The 17,148-nt window shown below is 46.9% G+C and overlaps 2 protein-coding genes across 2 annotated transcripts in view; one reads left to right on the plus strand and one right to left on the minus strand.

Moving 5' to 3' along the window:
* URB1 (URB1 ribosome biogenesis 1 homolog (S. cerevisiae)) overlaps positions 1 to 511 on the minus strand; it is a 66,000-nt gene extending 65,489 nt beyond the window's left edge. The window contains exon 1 of the mRNA XM_012732280.1: positions 413 to 511. The gene's annotated coding sequence lies outside the window, so the exon portion shown is untranslated. The remainder of the gene's footprint in view (positions 1 to 412) is intronic.
* The window catches only part of EVA1C (eva-1 homolog C (C. elegans)), a 68,089-nt gene continuing 50,954 nt past the window's right edge, over positions 14 to 17,148 (plus strand). The window contains exon 1 of the mRNA XM_012732284.1: positions 14 to 173. Within this exon, the coding sequence (XP_012587738.1) occupies positions 14 to 173 (160 nt within the window). The remainder of the gene's footprint in view (positions 174 to 17,148) is intronic.

Here is a 17,148-nt window from a genome sequence, read left to right on the forward strand (position 1 = left end):
CGCGCCGCGCACTATGCTCCTGCCTGGACGCGCGCGCCCACCGCCCGCGCCGCAGCCCGCGCAGCATCACGGCCTCCGCCGGCAGGTAGAACCGCCGGGGCAGCTCCTGCGCCTCTTCTACTGCACCGTCCTGGTCTGCTCCAGAGAAATCGCCGCGCTCACGGACTTCTCGGGTAAGAGGCGCCCTCCCTCGCAGGGCGGTCTTTGCGCGCGGTGCGCCCCGGTGAGTCCGCCGTGGCGGCAGCCGCCCGCGGGGGCTCGGCCAGGTCCGAGTAAAGTATCAAAGTCGGGGTGCGCTCACAGCTAGTTTTCTCGCCTGAAGTGAACCTTTAGCTTATAGGTTACTGCGTGTAGGGTGGTAGCAGCACCCCCACCCTCATCTCCCTTTTCGGGGAAAGGGTGGATAACCTACTTGGTGTTTCTTACCCTGCTGTTGACCTCGTTAATTTCCCAGCGTCAGGGACCGAATTCTGACGGAGGTGAGTCCGCTAGAGGCTCCTTAAACTGCTTCAACCGCTGATGTGCCCAGAGATGTGAAATACACGTGTTGTGGTCCGAGGAGTGGCACTTGGCTGCCACCAGAAAAGGCCAGGTGCTCCCCAGTCAGTCTCTCGGGTGCCCATGTAAGAGGAGACTGGTGCAGGGGACATGTGACCCGAGGTATGTGCTGCTGACAGGCTGGAGCCCTCAGGGACAGGGGGTCTGGTGAAGATGCTCTGAAAGCTAAGCAGGAGCTTGCAAACAGGCGACTCAGGGGCAAGACTACCCCAAGACATGGACAAACTTTACCCCATGAGGTACCAGCGTCCCCCACCCTACCCCAGCCGAGTCCCAGTCTCAACAAAAAATAACTGACTTGCCCCTCCCAGGAGTCCATGAGACGTTCTTTTTGGGGACTTGGACCAGGGCTCCCAGCTGTTGTAGAGAGCTTTGCAGCTGTAGGTGTGGCAGTGCAAAGCCATGGAAGGAAGTTTCTGGGTTGATGGTGGCTCCAGGAACTTTTATTACCACTGTACTTAATTCAGAGTCACAGGTCCTTGCTTGGGTGCCTGGGGCTCCCTGCAAACAGACTGGAGGCCTCACTGTTTCCCAGCCCCAAGCCCCGGCAGGAAGCAGCTCTGAAGCCCACTCTCCCCCTTCTCCAGGGATCTTTTGCCAAGTCCAGGCTTTGCACAGTCCCGCTAGGGGCCCTGCCTGCAGGGTCTTTTTGCAATATAATCTTGGTAAAGGGAGTCACCCTTCAGCCCTGTTTGTGCGCAGACTAGTACATGGCAGGAACACTGGCAAGCCAGAAGCCGAGCTGGGTTTCTAGTTTACTTACAGAGACTGTCATTGTTAGCGGAGAGCCCTTGGGTCAGAGGTTCTTTGCTTTGAATATTTTATATCAAGGCAGTGTTTCTACCTAGCAAAGGAAGCCAAGATATGCCTATTTGGCAAGCCAACCGTGGCCCTTAAAATGGAGTACCACAGGATCAGAACGCTGTGGCAAATGTGCTAGGAAATTGCTCTTCAAGTGCTATTGACTTTTTTTTTTTGATAGAACTTTCCTGGCTGCTAGAAAAGTTCTGTAGTTGCTGATTTAAGTGATGAAGAGCAGTTCTGAATTTAGCCATGGTTTAACTCTGAATATTAAGGAAAGTGTAGAAAGATAATCAGCCCCCCTTTTTTTCATTCCAACTGAAAATATACTGCTTTAGGTCAATTGCGGTGTGACATCGGATTGTTTTTTGTAGACATTTCAGAGTTTGTTTCTTTAGTAAAGCTGTTGGATGCTTGTAGCAGTCTAAACAGAGAGGCTATATCCTGGGGGAAATCGGCTGCCTTGATCCCTGTTCTTCTAAGCAGCATAGTGATAAAAGGAATTTCCCTCTGCCTTTCTGCAAACCTGAACTCCAGGGTTTAAATGCCCCTGAGCCAGCAGTAGGTGGTGGTATTGCCAGACTGTCCATAACTAGCCAGACTTGCTTGCTCTCTAGAGACCTAAGGGCTAGGAAGAAAATGTCAGGGAACCTTTTTTGGAGAAGACTAGAAATGTAACATCACCACAAACCCTGGGCACGTTCAATGCTATGGCTGAGTCCTATACTATACGGGGCTGGGAAAATACTGGAAAGGCTCAAGGAGAGGTTGCAGTTTTTCAAGCTGATTAATTTCACTTGAGTCCAATGACGCTTAGGCCCTCCTAATGTTGGTGGAAAATTCCTATGCTTAGAAGGTGACAGTCTGAGTCTCCGTGGAATGTTGTATTTGAAGCGGTGGATTCTGATCCTGTAACTTCAGTTCCGCTTCCCTCCACACTCACTCCTTGTCCTTGATGCCTGGACGTGCCTTGTTGGTGGCCTTGTTCCTCGGAGGGGCGTGTAAAAACCAGAGGTCTGGAAAGAGGTGGTGGACCCTCTTCTGAGGAGCTTTATAACAATAGCTGAGCTCTGGAGACCGACATTTAACTATGCAGATACTTGTTTGTTTTTCTGAACATTAAAAACTTAAATTAAATGGGGCTGGGGTGGGAGGAAAGAACTGGGACTATTTTCACCCTGTGAAGCAGAGGTTGAAGAAAGGATGGTGTATCCCCATGAAAGAACGTGCCAGGATGTCAGAGATAGATCTCAGCCAGGCTCAGTACAGAGCTTGGGGAAGTTGCTTAAGCCTTTCTCTTCTTTGCGACTCTTTCTTGAGCCTTTTCCTGAGGCAGTCAGCTGGTATAGTTTTCCTGGGTCATTGATTCACTCCTCCCCACTCCCCACCATCCCCCAGATTCCAGCATCAGATTTTAATAAGCCAGAGGCTACATGATGGGCTCCTTCTCCCTCTACATGCTCTTGACTTGTGCTAATCACCTCCAAGCCCACTGGGAAACAGGCTCCCAGAATCCCCTTCTCTCAGCCCTGAAGATAAGGAAATGACACATGGACCCTGGGGGTCCCCGGGAGGCAAGTGCTGCTCACACAAGGTCTAGGCTTCTCATCCTTAATCCCATCCTTAGAAGCATTTGGCTTTCATTCACTCCGTGGGATGGAGTTCATTCTTTTGATTGCATTCCCAAACTGAGGATTTGACCTGGAGATCCAAGTTGATACCGATTTTTTTTTTTAAACAGTGACAGAGGCCATGTTCATTTTTGCTCAAAGAATGTGGCTGTGATCTGGAGCATGGGATGGAAGCTGAGAGGAGGGGGTGTCAAGCTAAGTCCCAGCCCTAACGGGCAAAAGACACTCTGCATTTGCCCCGCCCGACAGTGCCGGCTCAGTGTTTCTGACCCCAGTTGGCCAAGACCCTCGGTTCTTGCTCATTGTGCATGTGGCTTTATGCTCTGCTGAGGACAGGCAGGGTCTTCCCTCCCTGCTTCAGCCCCTTCTCTCCTGTTCATTGTCTTTTTTTTTTTTTTTTTATCTTGAAGAAGCTCTAAGTGGTTGTTGGGCTTGTGGAAGGGACGGGGAGAGGAGGGTGGCAAGGAAACTCCTGACGTGACACAATCTCACATGTCCATGTGCTGTCCTCCCTTGGACATATAGGAGCGAATGTGGAAGCAGCAGGGCAAGGAGACGAGAAGCTAGGAGAGTGGAGCACCCTTTAAGACCTTCCTTACATAGAAGGGTGGGGCACCCTTTAAGATCTTCCTTACATCCACATTTGCTAAGCGGTTAAAAGGGACAGGCCAAAGGGGTTCTCTAGACCAATATTCTTCCCCCATCCTCAGTAGCCTAAGCGAGCAAGAGGTGGACAGGATCATTAGCCTTCTGGAAAATTAACCTGACCCTCGTTGCTTATTTCATTAGCCAAAACTTTCAGAATATAGAAAAATTATAACTCAATAAATCTTGGTGCCCCAAAAATGGGAACTAGCTTCTGATGGAGAAAATGCAAGTGTCCATTTAGGAGAGGGCAAACATTCCTATTCCGAAATACACAGTGACTTTCAACCCTGTTTGCACACCGAAGGCCTGGGGTCTGCACGAATGTGTGTTTGCCCAAGCAGCACCCCAGGCTTCTGATTTAATGGAATCGGGCATTGGGCTCTTTTTAAAGTTCCCAGGCAGGTCTGGTGTACTGCCAGTGTTGAGAGCTAGTGCTCTAGTGTTCAGAAGGCTTTGAGGGCACACAGGCATGAACTAGGTGTCCTGACACCCTACCGCCAGGACTGAACACCGGGGAGCCTGTTGTCACTATCAGGTTATCACTGCATCCCAGTACACACACATGCAGATATACGCACACTGCCACACATATGTCCTAAAATAGATGCCCACACATGTGTGAACGCACTCCAAAGCACACACACACACACATTGCAACACAATGCATGTACACACATGACCCAACACATGCTTACACACCCAAACATGCATGCACACAATGCACCCAACACATTCCAGGTTCCTTTATGTATCCAACATGTGTGTGAGCACATACATGTTTTGAACACACATGCACACACATGCACACACAGGTACATCTCAACACACATGGCTGCGTTTTATTATATCTTAGTCATAGCATCTTTTATGCTGGGTGTCTTCACTTGCGAACATTTTAGGAAGAGAAAAGCCAGCTTGTAATCAAAGAAAAATAAACCCAGAGCTTGAGAGACTTCTCCAGCTGCCACAGAAGAAGAGAGATGAAGAGCAAACGTCTGAAGCTGCTCCATGCTGATCTGTCTCCATGGAAAGCAGCTCCGTTTGAAAAGTCTTCTGCTGGCTCTTTCTGTAGCGGGGAGGCAGCGTCTAGACGAGCAAGTAGTCCTGTGACAGATGCCTTTGGTCTCCCCGGTGCTTTATTGGGAAGGGTGGCCTAGCAGCCCTTTCAAGGAAGAATAGAAAGCAAGAGTGAACCCTACTTGAGCAAGTGTCATCTGCGTAACCTCCAGTATGACTTCATTCTCACAGTGATCTTGCAAAGTGAGTGTTTCAAGTGAGACCCAGGCTCAGAGAAGCAACTGACTTGCCCTAGACCAACCCCCCAGATGGTGGGGATCAGGCCCCCCAGAGGTTTTATGATACTGTTGGCATTTTAATATGACTGGTGTGTCTGTGTCTTTAGATAAGGAATGGCTTTCCTAAATTAACATAAATCCTAGAGACATCACGTCTTAGCATTGATGGAGAGAAAGGAGAATCTCAGATGGGAAGAATAGTGACTGTACTCTACTTTCTTTCAGATTCACCTTCTCACCAAGGGACCCTCTTCTGCTCCCCTTGGCTGGAGCCCACATATTTCACACTATCTTACTTACAACTCTACCAGGACTGGCAGTGACTTCTTTGACTTCCTTTGGCATAAGCAAGAGCAGCTGGTGTGTAATACTAGTGGTATATTAGAACCACACCAGCCACTGTGCTAATTCACTCATCTAATCCTCACAACCCTATAAGTCTGATAAAATGAAGAAATTGAAGCAAAGGAAATTAAGAGAAATTAAATTGGGGATTTGAACCCAGGCAATTTCTCTAAAACAAATCAATTCTAAGTGGTTTAAAGCAATACCACCTCTGTGATGTTAATGTTTATCCCAGGGACAAATCTTTCCCAGAACTTACTGGCATTGTCCATTCTCCATCCAGTCTGCAGGCAGCACCATCCACCCCCAAAGAATTGATTATAGACTAGGATTGTGGCTGCTTCTGGAAATAGGATGGGAACAAGTGTCCTGAACTTATTTCCCCCAAAAAATACCTAGGATGGATGAGTAAAAACAAACATCCCTTAAATACACAAGTGAGTGACTAAATATAAGGGGTATCTAGGGAACAGAAATGAAAAAAATATCAGAGAACCAGACAGGTTAGTTGGCACTGATCCTGTGGCTATGCTGGAGTTTTTTGATGCATGAGGGGAAGAGAGAAGCATTAAATCAATGTAACATGAAGAACTGGAAGAAGGATCTTCATATAGAGCGAGGACCTGAAAGGGAATAAAGATCCTTATCTAAAAGATGGATGAGAGAAACAATTTACCCTTCTTGCAATGAAAGATGACAAAGGAACTATCTCAGCCTGGGCCCAAGACTGAAGAAAATAATGTCCCTTGAGAATATATAACCGCAAAGTTACCTTTTCAAGGGTATGAGTTTTTAATTCACCTTTATCAGGAAACCCAAGCTGAGAGAGTTTTCCCACATTGGGAGTACCCCCAAGTCACCGGGCAAAAAAAAAAAAAAAAAACCAAAACAGGATACTCTCTGCACACACATTTCATCAGTGTACACCTTATAATATTCTTATAGTTGAAATCTTGCTAATTCTGAAAATACAATCTAAAATATATTATATGAACAATAGTCAACAGCAAAAACAATGAAGTCCTTAATAAATCAAAGAGGGAATCTGAACCATAAAAAGAAATTAAGGAGGGAATTGAAAACATGAGGACGGATTGAATGGCTACCAAGAAAGAGCAGAGAAATTTGAAAAAGAACTAAATATTTGTATTAACATGAAAATATACTCGCTGAAATTAGCAGCTTGATGAATAGATACACTTGAGGTTAGATACACCTGAAAAGAGAAACAGTAAACTGGAAAATAAAGCTGTAGAAATGATCCAGAATGCTGCAAAAGGGGTAAAGACTTGGGTGGAGGGAAGGGGAGGCTTGTAAGACATGGAAGATGGAATAAGGTTTCAACATTCAGCTGAAACCTCGCAAATACATAAAATACAAATAAATGTACACCTATCATACTGAAATTATAAAATACTAAAACCAGAGTGACAGTCTTAAAACAACCAGAGAGAAAAAAATGCCACCTCACTGTTGCTAGAACAAAACTCAGGGTGCTGAATATGAAAAGCCAGTATGTGCAGACTGTCAGATTTCATGTGTACCACTGATGCCCAGTAAATACAAATCACCTCATTTGGGTTTGGAGGTGCAGGGAGCGAGAACAGTGAGAACCAGAAAAGTGAGATCCAGAAGAGAGTGAGATATTTTCCAGAATCTGGGGGAAGGGGAGGAGGGGAACTGTCAAAACAGACCTATATACCCAGCTAAACTATCTTCTAGAGTATGAGCAAATTAAGGGCATGTTCACCACTGATAATCCTTACTGAAGGAACTCCTGAAGAATGGCCTTCATAAAGAAGTGTGTTAGAAGTGTGCAACTTCTAACACACTTTATTACATTTTTGCTCTGTCCACTTGGAGAATGCCATCTTCTCACTTTGAAAGAGATCTTCTCTAAGATATCTTGTCATGTTGGCAGCTAATGACAAGAGATGGTGTTTTGATCCATTTGACATCTTCCACTGACTGATGACTTCAATCGAAGGTCCCTGAGACTCCTCCCCAGGTGGTGACTGTGCTGTGGAAGTTCTGTATGGAACATCAGGAAATGTTCTAGTTTTCCTGATACCAGCTGCTGTGCTAGGTATGATTACAGGGTTACTTCAAAGAGTTAGTCCTCTCCTGTGGAGTCTTCCTTTCCAGTTGGTTCACAGGTATATGCAACAGTAAAATTCAAGGAATGAGTAATAGATTTAGCACTTTGTATTCTCCAAATGCTATGACCCAAACTGCAGATCTTGGAACGGAAAGCTTAGTAGTGCAAACACAGACCTACCAGGCACCTCTGCTCATGTGCAGATTTTATATTTCCATATTTCCATTTCTGGACATTGTATCAGTCTCTCATTTCCTGACATTGAACTGCATTTACAAGTTAGGGAATAAAGCGATGCTGAGGTCAGTGTTGACCTGAAAGTCAAGTTTTCTACATACAGAGAACCAGGCAACATTAAAATTCAAAACTCAGGCTGTTGCATCTGAAATGCATGTTTGCAAACTGTCTGATTTCATGTCTGCCTCCGATGCACCATGAATACAAATCACCTCATCTGGGTTTGGAGAAGCAGGGAGGGAGAAACCTAAGAATGATCTCCAAAATAAATCTTTAATTCGGATGAGCATAATAGGGTGTAATCCCATTTCAAGTTTGTCAGCATTCCTTTGATGATTACAAATGAGTCCCTTTTCCCCTGCAATGTGGGGGAATAATCTGGATAAGACAACTTTTTTTGTCTGCTAGGGCTTATGCGATACATCCTTGTGACAGCCTGCAGAGCAGTGTTTCAGAGTCAGAGATGAGCGCTGTGCTACCAGGCCCTGCCTTTATTTCTCTTGACGCAGAAGATTTTTCATTCTTTTCATGTTCAGCAGCTTCTGAGGTTCTCAGGCTTACAAATCATAAATCAACGGATTGTACTCAGGAACAAGAGCCACTGGGTTGCGGAGTCCTTTCCTCGTCTGTTCGACAGGAGACAGGTGGAAATGGGGAAACATGATCTTATCCTGAAGGCCAATTTGTACAGCTTTGAGGGATACAGATAATTTCTTAGTCTCTTTTCCATTTTTTGAAAAACCTGCCCTGAACTCAAGTTTGGGTTTACACACCTCCTTTTGCCTATTTGATGGTGAAATGAAGGGAAGCTTGTTTTTTAAACACCTCCCTCTGTTTTCTGAAGACTGAAGGACTCACGGGCCTTCCAAAGCTAATAATGCCAAGTGCTTTATGGACAGGTCAGAGAGGACGAGGAGCCCTTCCGCAGGCTCGGGATGAAAAGTGGTCTTGGGCTACAGGATCGGCTGGGTGGTATTGGCACAGTGGAGAACTCTGGAGCAGCTGTGTGCATGGTCCCATGTGTTCTGCTACTTTAAATCCTGGAGTTCAAGTGTCAAGTTTTCTCCCTTTTATTTACTTAACAAAACAAAATTAGACGCTCCAGGATGATTCTTTCTAGGATTTTTTTAAGGCGTAGTCTTGGCTTTTGAAAGGCTCACACCAACCGGTGCTTGGAAGCATAGTTCTGTCTTTGTCTTGGGCTTCAGTGTATCTCTCTGGCTGCTCAGGACACGTTCCCAGCCAGGCGGTGGTCTTAATGTTTCAAGGGGGCCTCTTTATTCTGAGTGGACATTTAGCTTGTCCTAACATTTAGGACAGGAAGATTTTGCCCCCGAGTTGACAAGTGTCTGGGGGCAATTTGATTTGTCACAACTGGGGGTACTCCTGGCATCTGGTGGATGGAGACTACAAGACAGCTAACACCCCCGTAATGTATGGAGTGCCCCTTCCAACCATAAGCCCCCCTGGGCCCCATGTTGGGGTTGAGCACGCTGGGCTTCAGCAGCCATCTCGTCCTTCTTTCATTTTCTACAAGTCTGGAATCCAAAGAAGACAGAACATTTTCTTGAACACGAACATGGAGTCTAAAGTCCACTGACTTCTGCAGCTCCCAAGATGCCTCAGTTCCTTAACATCATGGCCTGGAAAGGCAGCACTCACTGAGTCCCAACCCCCTGCCCCCTTGGATTATTCTGGGGCTTAGTTTCCCTGGGGTTTGCCTGGCTTTGACCCCTCTGTTCTCCTCAGTTTGGCTCATCATGAAGCTCTCCCTGGACTGTAGCACTGAGAGGTGCTCAGACTGGAAGTCAGATGCTCACTGGCTGTGCGAGGATGTCTTTGCACTATTCTCGATTATTTTACAACCTCAGTGAGGCAATCACATGGGAGGCGATGTGTGTGTGTGTGTGTGTGTGTGTGTGTGTGTGTGGTGTGTGTGTTGGGGGGCAATTCAGTTTGTTTCATTTTTATTTATTTATTTAAAACATTTTTAAAAAGATTTATTTATTTATTCATACAGAACTGGGGTACAGGCCAGAGGTGCAGGGGTGGTGAGAGGATTCACCAGAGACAGAGTGGGGAACAGAACAGGCCGACTGATGAAATTCACTGCTGCGGGGAGCAGCAAGGAGACAGGAGAGGTCTGCCGCACCATGTGGGCCACCTCCAGCCTGGGGATCGAACTCATGCTGAAGCAGCTGTGGCTTGGTGGCAGTGTTGTGCTTTAACCCACTGTGCCACCAGGGAGGGCCTCATTTTTATTTTTTATTAATTCATTATATCTTTCTCATGTTGTTGTAGTCACCATAGTTCCCCGCCACCATATCCCTTGATGCATTCCGTGTTCCCCTGTGCTCATCCCTCCCCTGCTCCTGCCTGCTGGGTGCCAGAGTTCTATGATCAGGTTGCTAGTGTGACTTTTTCCTGACCTTTTCTTTGGTTCCTCTACATTCCACATGTAAGTAAGACCATCAGTATTTATCTTTTTGCACTAATTTCAGTTAGGAACAATTCTATTTGAATTCTTCTTTTTTTTTTTTTTTTTTTTGAGGTAACATTACTTGATATCATTGCTTGTATTATGGAGCAGAGGATCCGACTCTCTGTCTGGGGATGCACCATGGTGTTCCCACTGCCAAACTACCTCTGAGTCTGATCAGAATTCTTAAGAGGGAGAGAGGGAGAGTTGGGAGTGTTGGCAGTGGACAGCTGTTCCCGGTGTCTCCTCTATTCCTCTCCCATCTGGTCCACGCTCCTGCTGCCCGTGACCTGCTCTGTGCACCTGCCTGCAATGGCTCCCACACACACATGTGCACACACACACTGATAGTGCTGGGACACACTGCACTCACTCTGTGCTGTGTGCTGCCCACGCTCCAAAGGCCTGTGTGCAGAGCTGTCTGAGAGTGCTGAGTGTAGTCTTATTTCAGCTAAACACAGCTCAGCCCCCCTGTGGGACACTACACACCCGTCAGGGCGCAGGTCTCAGAGCTGAGCGCCTTGGCAGGGTCCACACTGCACTGAAGGAGGATCACAGGGCTTCTCCTGAAATGGTCACCCCCGACCCGGTCCCTGCCCAGAGGTCACTCCACCAAAGTTCGCCACTCTGGAGTCTGCCCTCCTCTGTCACCCCTTTCAAACAGGTTGCAACTCCAATGAAAATATTTCTTTCCTTCTGCCAAACACAGAGAAAATATGGCATTGTTTCCAGAAGGGCGAGCAGGGCCCCGCAGTAGCGCCTGTACAGGGTCAGTGCAGCCCTGTGACTCAGTGCCTCTGTATCTCCAAGTATTTTAAGAGCTTTGTCCCCAAAAAAGGTCTATTGTGTGGCTCTTGGCACTGAAGAAAATAGCAGCCTGTCAGGACTGTGTTTCAGATTTAATTTTAAAGTGGGTGATGTCAGAATGCTGTTCAGCAGGAAGGTTTGGCTCCTTCTCTCAGGCCTGCTCGTTGTGGTGCCCCTGAACGTGAGTTTCCAGAGCCCGTTCATGTGAAGAAATGAAGCATCTTCCCTTGACAGCCTTTTTCACAAAAGAGTATCATGATCCTAAACATAGATCAGTCTGACTTTGAAATGAGTATGACTTTCTGTAATAAAAGCAAAAGACATTTGTCGGTCCATCCATCCATCCATCCATCCATCCATCCATCCATCCATCCATCCATCCATCCATCCATCCATCCATTTCCCATCATCCTGTGTACTCCATAGATTAAACCTACTCTTTCAATAAATCATCAAAACTGGGTTTTCCGGCCCTCCCTGGTGGCGCAGCGGGTTAAAGCACAACACTAAGAAGCTTAAGTCACTTCAACATGAGTTCGATCCCTGCCTGCCCCGGAGGTGACCACAGGGCGTGGCAGATCTCTCCTGACCTGCCCGCTGCTCCCCTCAGCAGTGTACTTCATCTATCTGCCTGTTCTGCTTCCTACCTTGTCTCTGGTGAAGCCTCTCGCCGCCCCTGAGCCTCTGGCCTATACCCCAGTTCTGTATGCACAAATAAATAAATCTTTTAAAAAAAAACAAAACCAAAAAACTGGATTTTCCTTTTGTGTGCATGTAGAGAATGGTGCATTGATTGAAGTCAGGAAGAAGATGGTGGTAATTTCTGTCCAACTGGTATACCCGGCCTGGGTGTCACTACTTCTGGTGGTCTTCAGCTCATTATCTGAATGTGATAATTGTTTTTGTTTCTTCTTCTTACTTCTTTAGTTCTTCTTCTTTACCTTCACTGGGGATTCTGGAGAAATGTCACATTGGGGCAGAGATTGTTGCCATGACAAAGTTAGGTTCCCCAAACTCAATTTTTTCCAACTGGGTCTCTGCCTTATAACTGAACAAAGCAACAGTGAATGGAGGTGGTTCTGATAAACATGAACCCTGACACAGAGTTGGCTCTGGACAGAACAGTGTTAAGGGTAGAATTATGTGTCACTCTTCCCTTCCCTCTCCCAAAGATGCCAGAGTCCTAAGCCCTGGAATCCGTGAACTTGACCTCATTTGGAGATTGAGTTTTTATAGATGGAATTAAGATAAGATGAGTTTATTGCACTGCCCCCAGTCTAATATATGTGGTGTCCTTATACAAAGGGGGAATTTGGACACAGAGACAGATATATAGGGAGAAAGCAAAGGGGACATTAAGTTACACTACCATGAGACAAGAACTTCTGGAGGCCAGGGAAGAATTCTCAAACATGCCTTTCTCTCTGGCCTGCAGAGGGAGTTTAGCCCCGGGACACCTTTGCCTCAGCCCCCCAGCTTCCAGAACTGGGCAGCAGTACATTACTGTTGTTCTGAGCTGGCGTGGATCCCTCGGCAGTACATTCCTAGACATTAATGCAGCAGTGTTCTGAGCCTGTCACACCTAACAGCTCATGTAATCTTCACAACCTTGCCCTGAGTTCAATGGTGCGATTGTTTTGTTCATATCTTTGTTTCAGAGGGCAAAGCACAGAGGGGTCAGATTGGCAGCTTAGGTCACTTGAGCTAATCAATCCCTTTTTAATCAACCCACTAATATACACCTCTAGGTGTTATCTTATTTCTCCTCCCTCTTTTACAGTCACCAAGTACCCTTCCCTTCCTCCTGTTGATGCTCTGTCACTCAGTCTCCACACTGAGTCTTCTCTGTTGTCTCATCTCTCAAGTATCTATGCTTCCCAGTGTCCATGCCCACAGTTCTTCTGGAACTAGCCATTTCCCTGGGCTTTAAATACTACCCATGTGCCAATGAATTCCCTTCTCCCAGGCTCCTGCTGGTTGTCACACTCTGGACACTCCACTGGGATGCCCCCAGACACCACAGAACAGAATCACAATGCCTGGTTTCTGTTGAAGACAGAGCCAGCGGTTCAAAACCCAGGGGGCTTCTCTGTTCCTTAAGCCCTGTAACCCCATCACCTGTCCCCACTCATGTAAGGGAGTAAATCACCGTCACTTCATTCCGGACCAGCTGCATAATTTACAGAGCCTGGGGCAAAATACAATTGGGAACCCTTGTTCAAAAATCAGGAGAAAAGTGCTGTTCAAGTTACTTAAATACTATTTTTTTCCTTTCATTTTTTCATCAAGCAAATGCAAAAGTCAAGAAAGTTAACATTGTAAGTTGTTAGCACGGATTTCCATGTTTATATCACAAGACCAGCTTTGAATGCAAATCTGAGAGTACTGGATTTGCATATGGAATTGGAGATCCCATTTTTCATGTGTTCTGCCATGCAATACCACCCTGTACCTTTGCCTTGCTGGTATGTAAGGAAGGACTGAGAGGAAAAGCAGGTCTGGTCTTCACACTTTCCCTTGATAACATCATTTTCAACTTATTGGTTGACTGATAGAGGGAAGAAACTCTAGGCAGAACGGAGATGATAGAGTTCCTCAGTTATTTCTACTTCTTAGAATGCGTTGCTTGCTTTGCTAGAACACACCAAGCAAATTCTGGTGCAGCCTGGACATCATGGCTCCCTACTCAGTCATCCACATAACTTGCTCTCCTGGTGCTCACTTTGAGTCTTGCAGGAATCCCACCCTTCGCTCAGGGTGCTCAAGTACTCCACGAGAATGGGTGTCAAAAGGTGAGAACTCACATTGAGGGTGTCTCCCCTGCCTACACTCATGCCTCAAAAGATAGTTACTAAACATTTCAAGATGGTGGCAGCAAAACCTTAAACCAAGTGCAGGAGCCTTATGAGTGGGGGTCTGGGCACAGCGGGTCACACACCTGTGACTCTGGTCACAGACCACCCTACCCCACTGCCACTCTATTACTGAAGGCTCCATCATTGTTCCCCCAAAACACTGCAACACCCCAGAAGGTTTTGAAAGCCCAGAAGGCGTTCTCTGAATTGCAACGTTGACCAGCATCTCTCACCAGTATACATACACACCTACATTAACTCTCACCTGCTTTCAGGTTAAAATTGAAACTCCTTAGCAAGACCTTGCCCACATCTCCAACCTCACACTCAGCACACTGGCTGTGCTGAGTGTCTAGACACTCCTTCTGAGTCTCCACACATCTGTCCTGCTGCACGAGGCCCATCTGTACCTGGAACCTCCTGCCTTTTTTTATTTTAGCCATCACCTTCCACCTAGAAGCCACCCCGACCTCTTGGGTGGGTCAGATGCTTGTCATTCTTGCACACCCTCCACTTCTTGGTACAACCCAGTGTTTTCCTTACCATGCCCAGAATTTAACATCACTCTAAACATAAATGCCACACCAATGTGTGCAGAGAGGAGCCCCTGGAACCTGGATAAGAGACGCTGGGCCTGGAGTCAGAATGGGGACTATCCCTAACCATGTCACCAGCTGTCAGAGCAACAGCCTAGCTGACCGTGGAACTCAGCTTGTCAGAGAGCTGTCGTGAGGGTGACAGAAAGTGAAGAGCCGGAGAGCTTCTTTTTTAGTTGAAAATTTATTAAATCATGACTATGGGGGTGATTAGGGGATGGGGAGATGGGGAATTCGATTGATAGTTTTTAAGGTGCAAACCCGCAAGGAATGGTGAACAAACCACAGAGAACCACGGCATGGTGGGGCTTGTTCAGACAATGACACTGTGCCGTATTGTGGTAGATGTTGCTACCGTGGCCATCTTATAACATGTCCGTGTATCAGAGTCACATTGCTGCAGTTTATGATGTTAAATGTTTGCAATAAAAGAGTAGGGATGAATAATTAGATATATTTTTTAAATCAGAAAGAACTCTGCTGTGTTGCATCTTGTTCTAAAACAATTGCATGAAACTTTTCTGCTTGTATTATACATATAAATCGTGATGATCTGGATTGTGAGCCTTGTGGATCTTGAAGCCCCACACTGTTTTTTATATATATAACACACACGCACACGCACTCCACTTATATTGCTCGGGCCGTTAAGTCCTCTTTGCAGCACTGACTTGCGTCCTGAACTCCTGTTCCTACCCTTGGGAGACGCAAGACCTGCTTGGAGGTGTGTTCTCTTTGCAGAGGCCTCATTTAACATGTACTGCTGCTTCATTAACACTGAACTCAAGGCCACCTGCACTCTCACTAGTGCCTGAATTGCAGCTTCTCTGACTCACCCATTTTCTGCCTAAGGCCCACCATGGGCTTCTGGCAATTAGGGACACACGACAGCATTTCAGCATTGTACTTGGGGCCGTTTTGCACAGAAAAATCACCCACACAAAGCACAAAAATATGAAAAATAGGGCACTAACTCGACCCCAGCAAGCCCTCTTATCTTCCAATTGAAAGTTAAGCCAAAGAAGCAGAGAACCCCTTTGTTCCCCCTGGCTGGGTCGCGCCCCTGGTAACTCAGATTTTCTACAGCTTCCTGTGGGCCCAGGCTTGCCTGGGGAAGCCCCATGAATATTGATTTGGGGGTCACACAGAATACTAACAAGTAGACGAATTTACAAATGTGGTATTTCCAAAGGACGAGGACTGTTTCTACAGATCAGTGAGCCAACGTCAAATTTGCCTCAGCTGGAACATCCAGAAAACGACGAGTGGGTAGAAAAAGCCTGCCAGGTGCAGTGGCCAAGGCAAACGCAGGGCTCCCAGGTGAGGGACGTCCTCGCCCACGTGGCTGTAAACCACGGCAGGCGGCAGGTTGAGACTATCACGCATAACGGGGGGGTGGTCAAAGCAATAACTGTCAGCCGAGCAAATCAAGAGGCCCCTGGAGAATTAAGAAGGTGGGGCAGGCGCCTGGCACCATTTAGTGAAGCTGAACCCCTGGAAACAGTTTAAACTGGGCCTCGGCTGAGCATGCCAGGAACTCAATTAGGAGAAATAGAAAGATGGAGCCGAGGCGAGCCCAATGGCCTCTCAGGCGCCCGTATAACTTACATGGCCCAGACGCCTCTGTTTCTGTGAAACACAAAGGACGAAATGCTGAGACTTCCCCTCATTTGAAGGCGAAACCAAAGAGTGAGAGAGCAAACAGCCTGTCCCAAGCCCTCTGCAGAGCTCACAGCTGCCACCCCGCTCCGCTCTCAGCTGGCCTTTGACGCACTGCTTACATCGGCCTCAAGAAATGTGCAGGCTTTGGTTTTGTTCACTGCTCATTAGGTCCAGGGTACAGTGAATCCAGGGTACAGTGAACCCATCCTGCTCCTAAATTGAATCACTTTACTTCCAGGTAGTTTTTTGAGGTTGATAGTGCTACTCTCCAAGCATTGTCATCTAAGTTAAAATAATTTTTCTGGGCCCTCCCTGGTGGCGCAGCGGGTTAAAGCGCAGCACTAAGAAACTAAAGCCACTTCCACATGAGTTTGATCCCTCTCCTCGAAGGTGACCACATGGCGTGGCAGACCTCTCCTGACCCGCCTGCTGCTCCCCCCAGCAGTGTGCTTCCTTGATCTGCCTGTTCTTTCTGCGCCCCACTCTGTCTCTGGTGGAGCCTCTCACTGCTCCTGCACCTCTGGCCTGTACCCCAGTTCTGTATGCATAAATAAATAAACCTTTAAAAAAAAGTTTTCCAGTTATGAGCAGTGAAATCACTATGCAGTTTCCAACCGATGAAATGAAGTGCAAAATACATACCGTAAAGTCTTCATTTTGATGGTGAGTGGGTCAGGTCCTCACGGTGGCCAGGAGCCAGGGCTGAAGCCCGTCCCCAGCAAGGACAGGTGCTGCCCCTGTCGGGCTGGTCAGGCTCCAGGTAGGTCGGCTTCCCTGGGTAATTCTGAGGCCCTTTTGTTGCACCTGGGGAAAGAGCCACTAATTTGGCTAATTCCGAGCAGCAGAGATCGAGCGTCGATTTCATATCTGAGTTTTAAGTGCTGGTAAGGAGTGGCATTAAGTTATCAAAAGCGCCAGGATTCTACCTCCGTCGTCAAGCTACTCTGTAGTGTGGGGGTTAGTCTGCATCCCAAAGAAAAGGGAAAGTGTTCCATGGAGGCGCTTGGGGCAGATGGGGATTGACCTACTCACTTTTAATCTGATCTAATCCAGGTGGTGTTCACTATAGAGTTTTCTGGGCTTGGTAACTGGTGCCTGGTTACTGAACAAGTTGTTCTTTTTTTTTTTTTTTTTTT

The sequence above is a fragment of the Condylura cristata genome, unplaced genomic scaffold (assembly GCF_000260355.1).
Source record: "Condylura cristata isolate star-nosed mole 26May11 unplaced genomic scaffold, ConCri1.0 scaffold00003, whole genome shotgun sequence".
In the NCBI taxonomy this organism is placed as follows: Eukaryota; Metazoa; Chordata; class Mammalia; order Eulipotyphla; family Talpidae; genus Condylura; species Condylura cristata.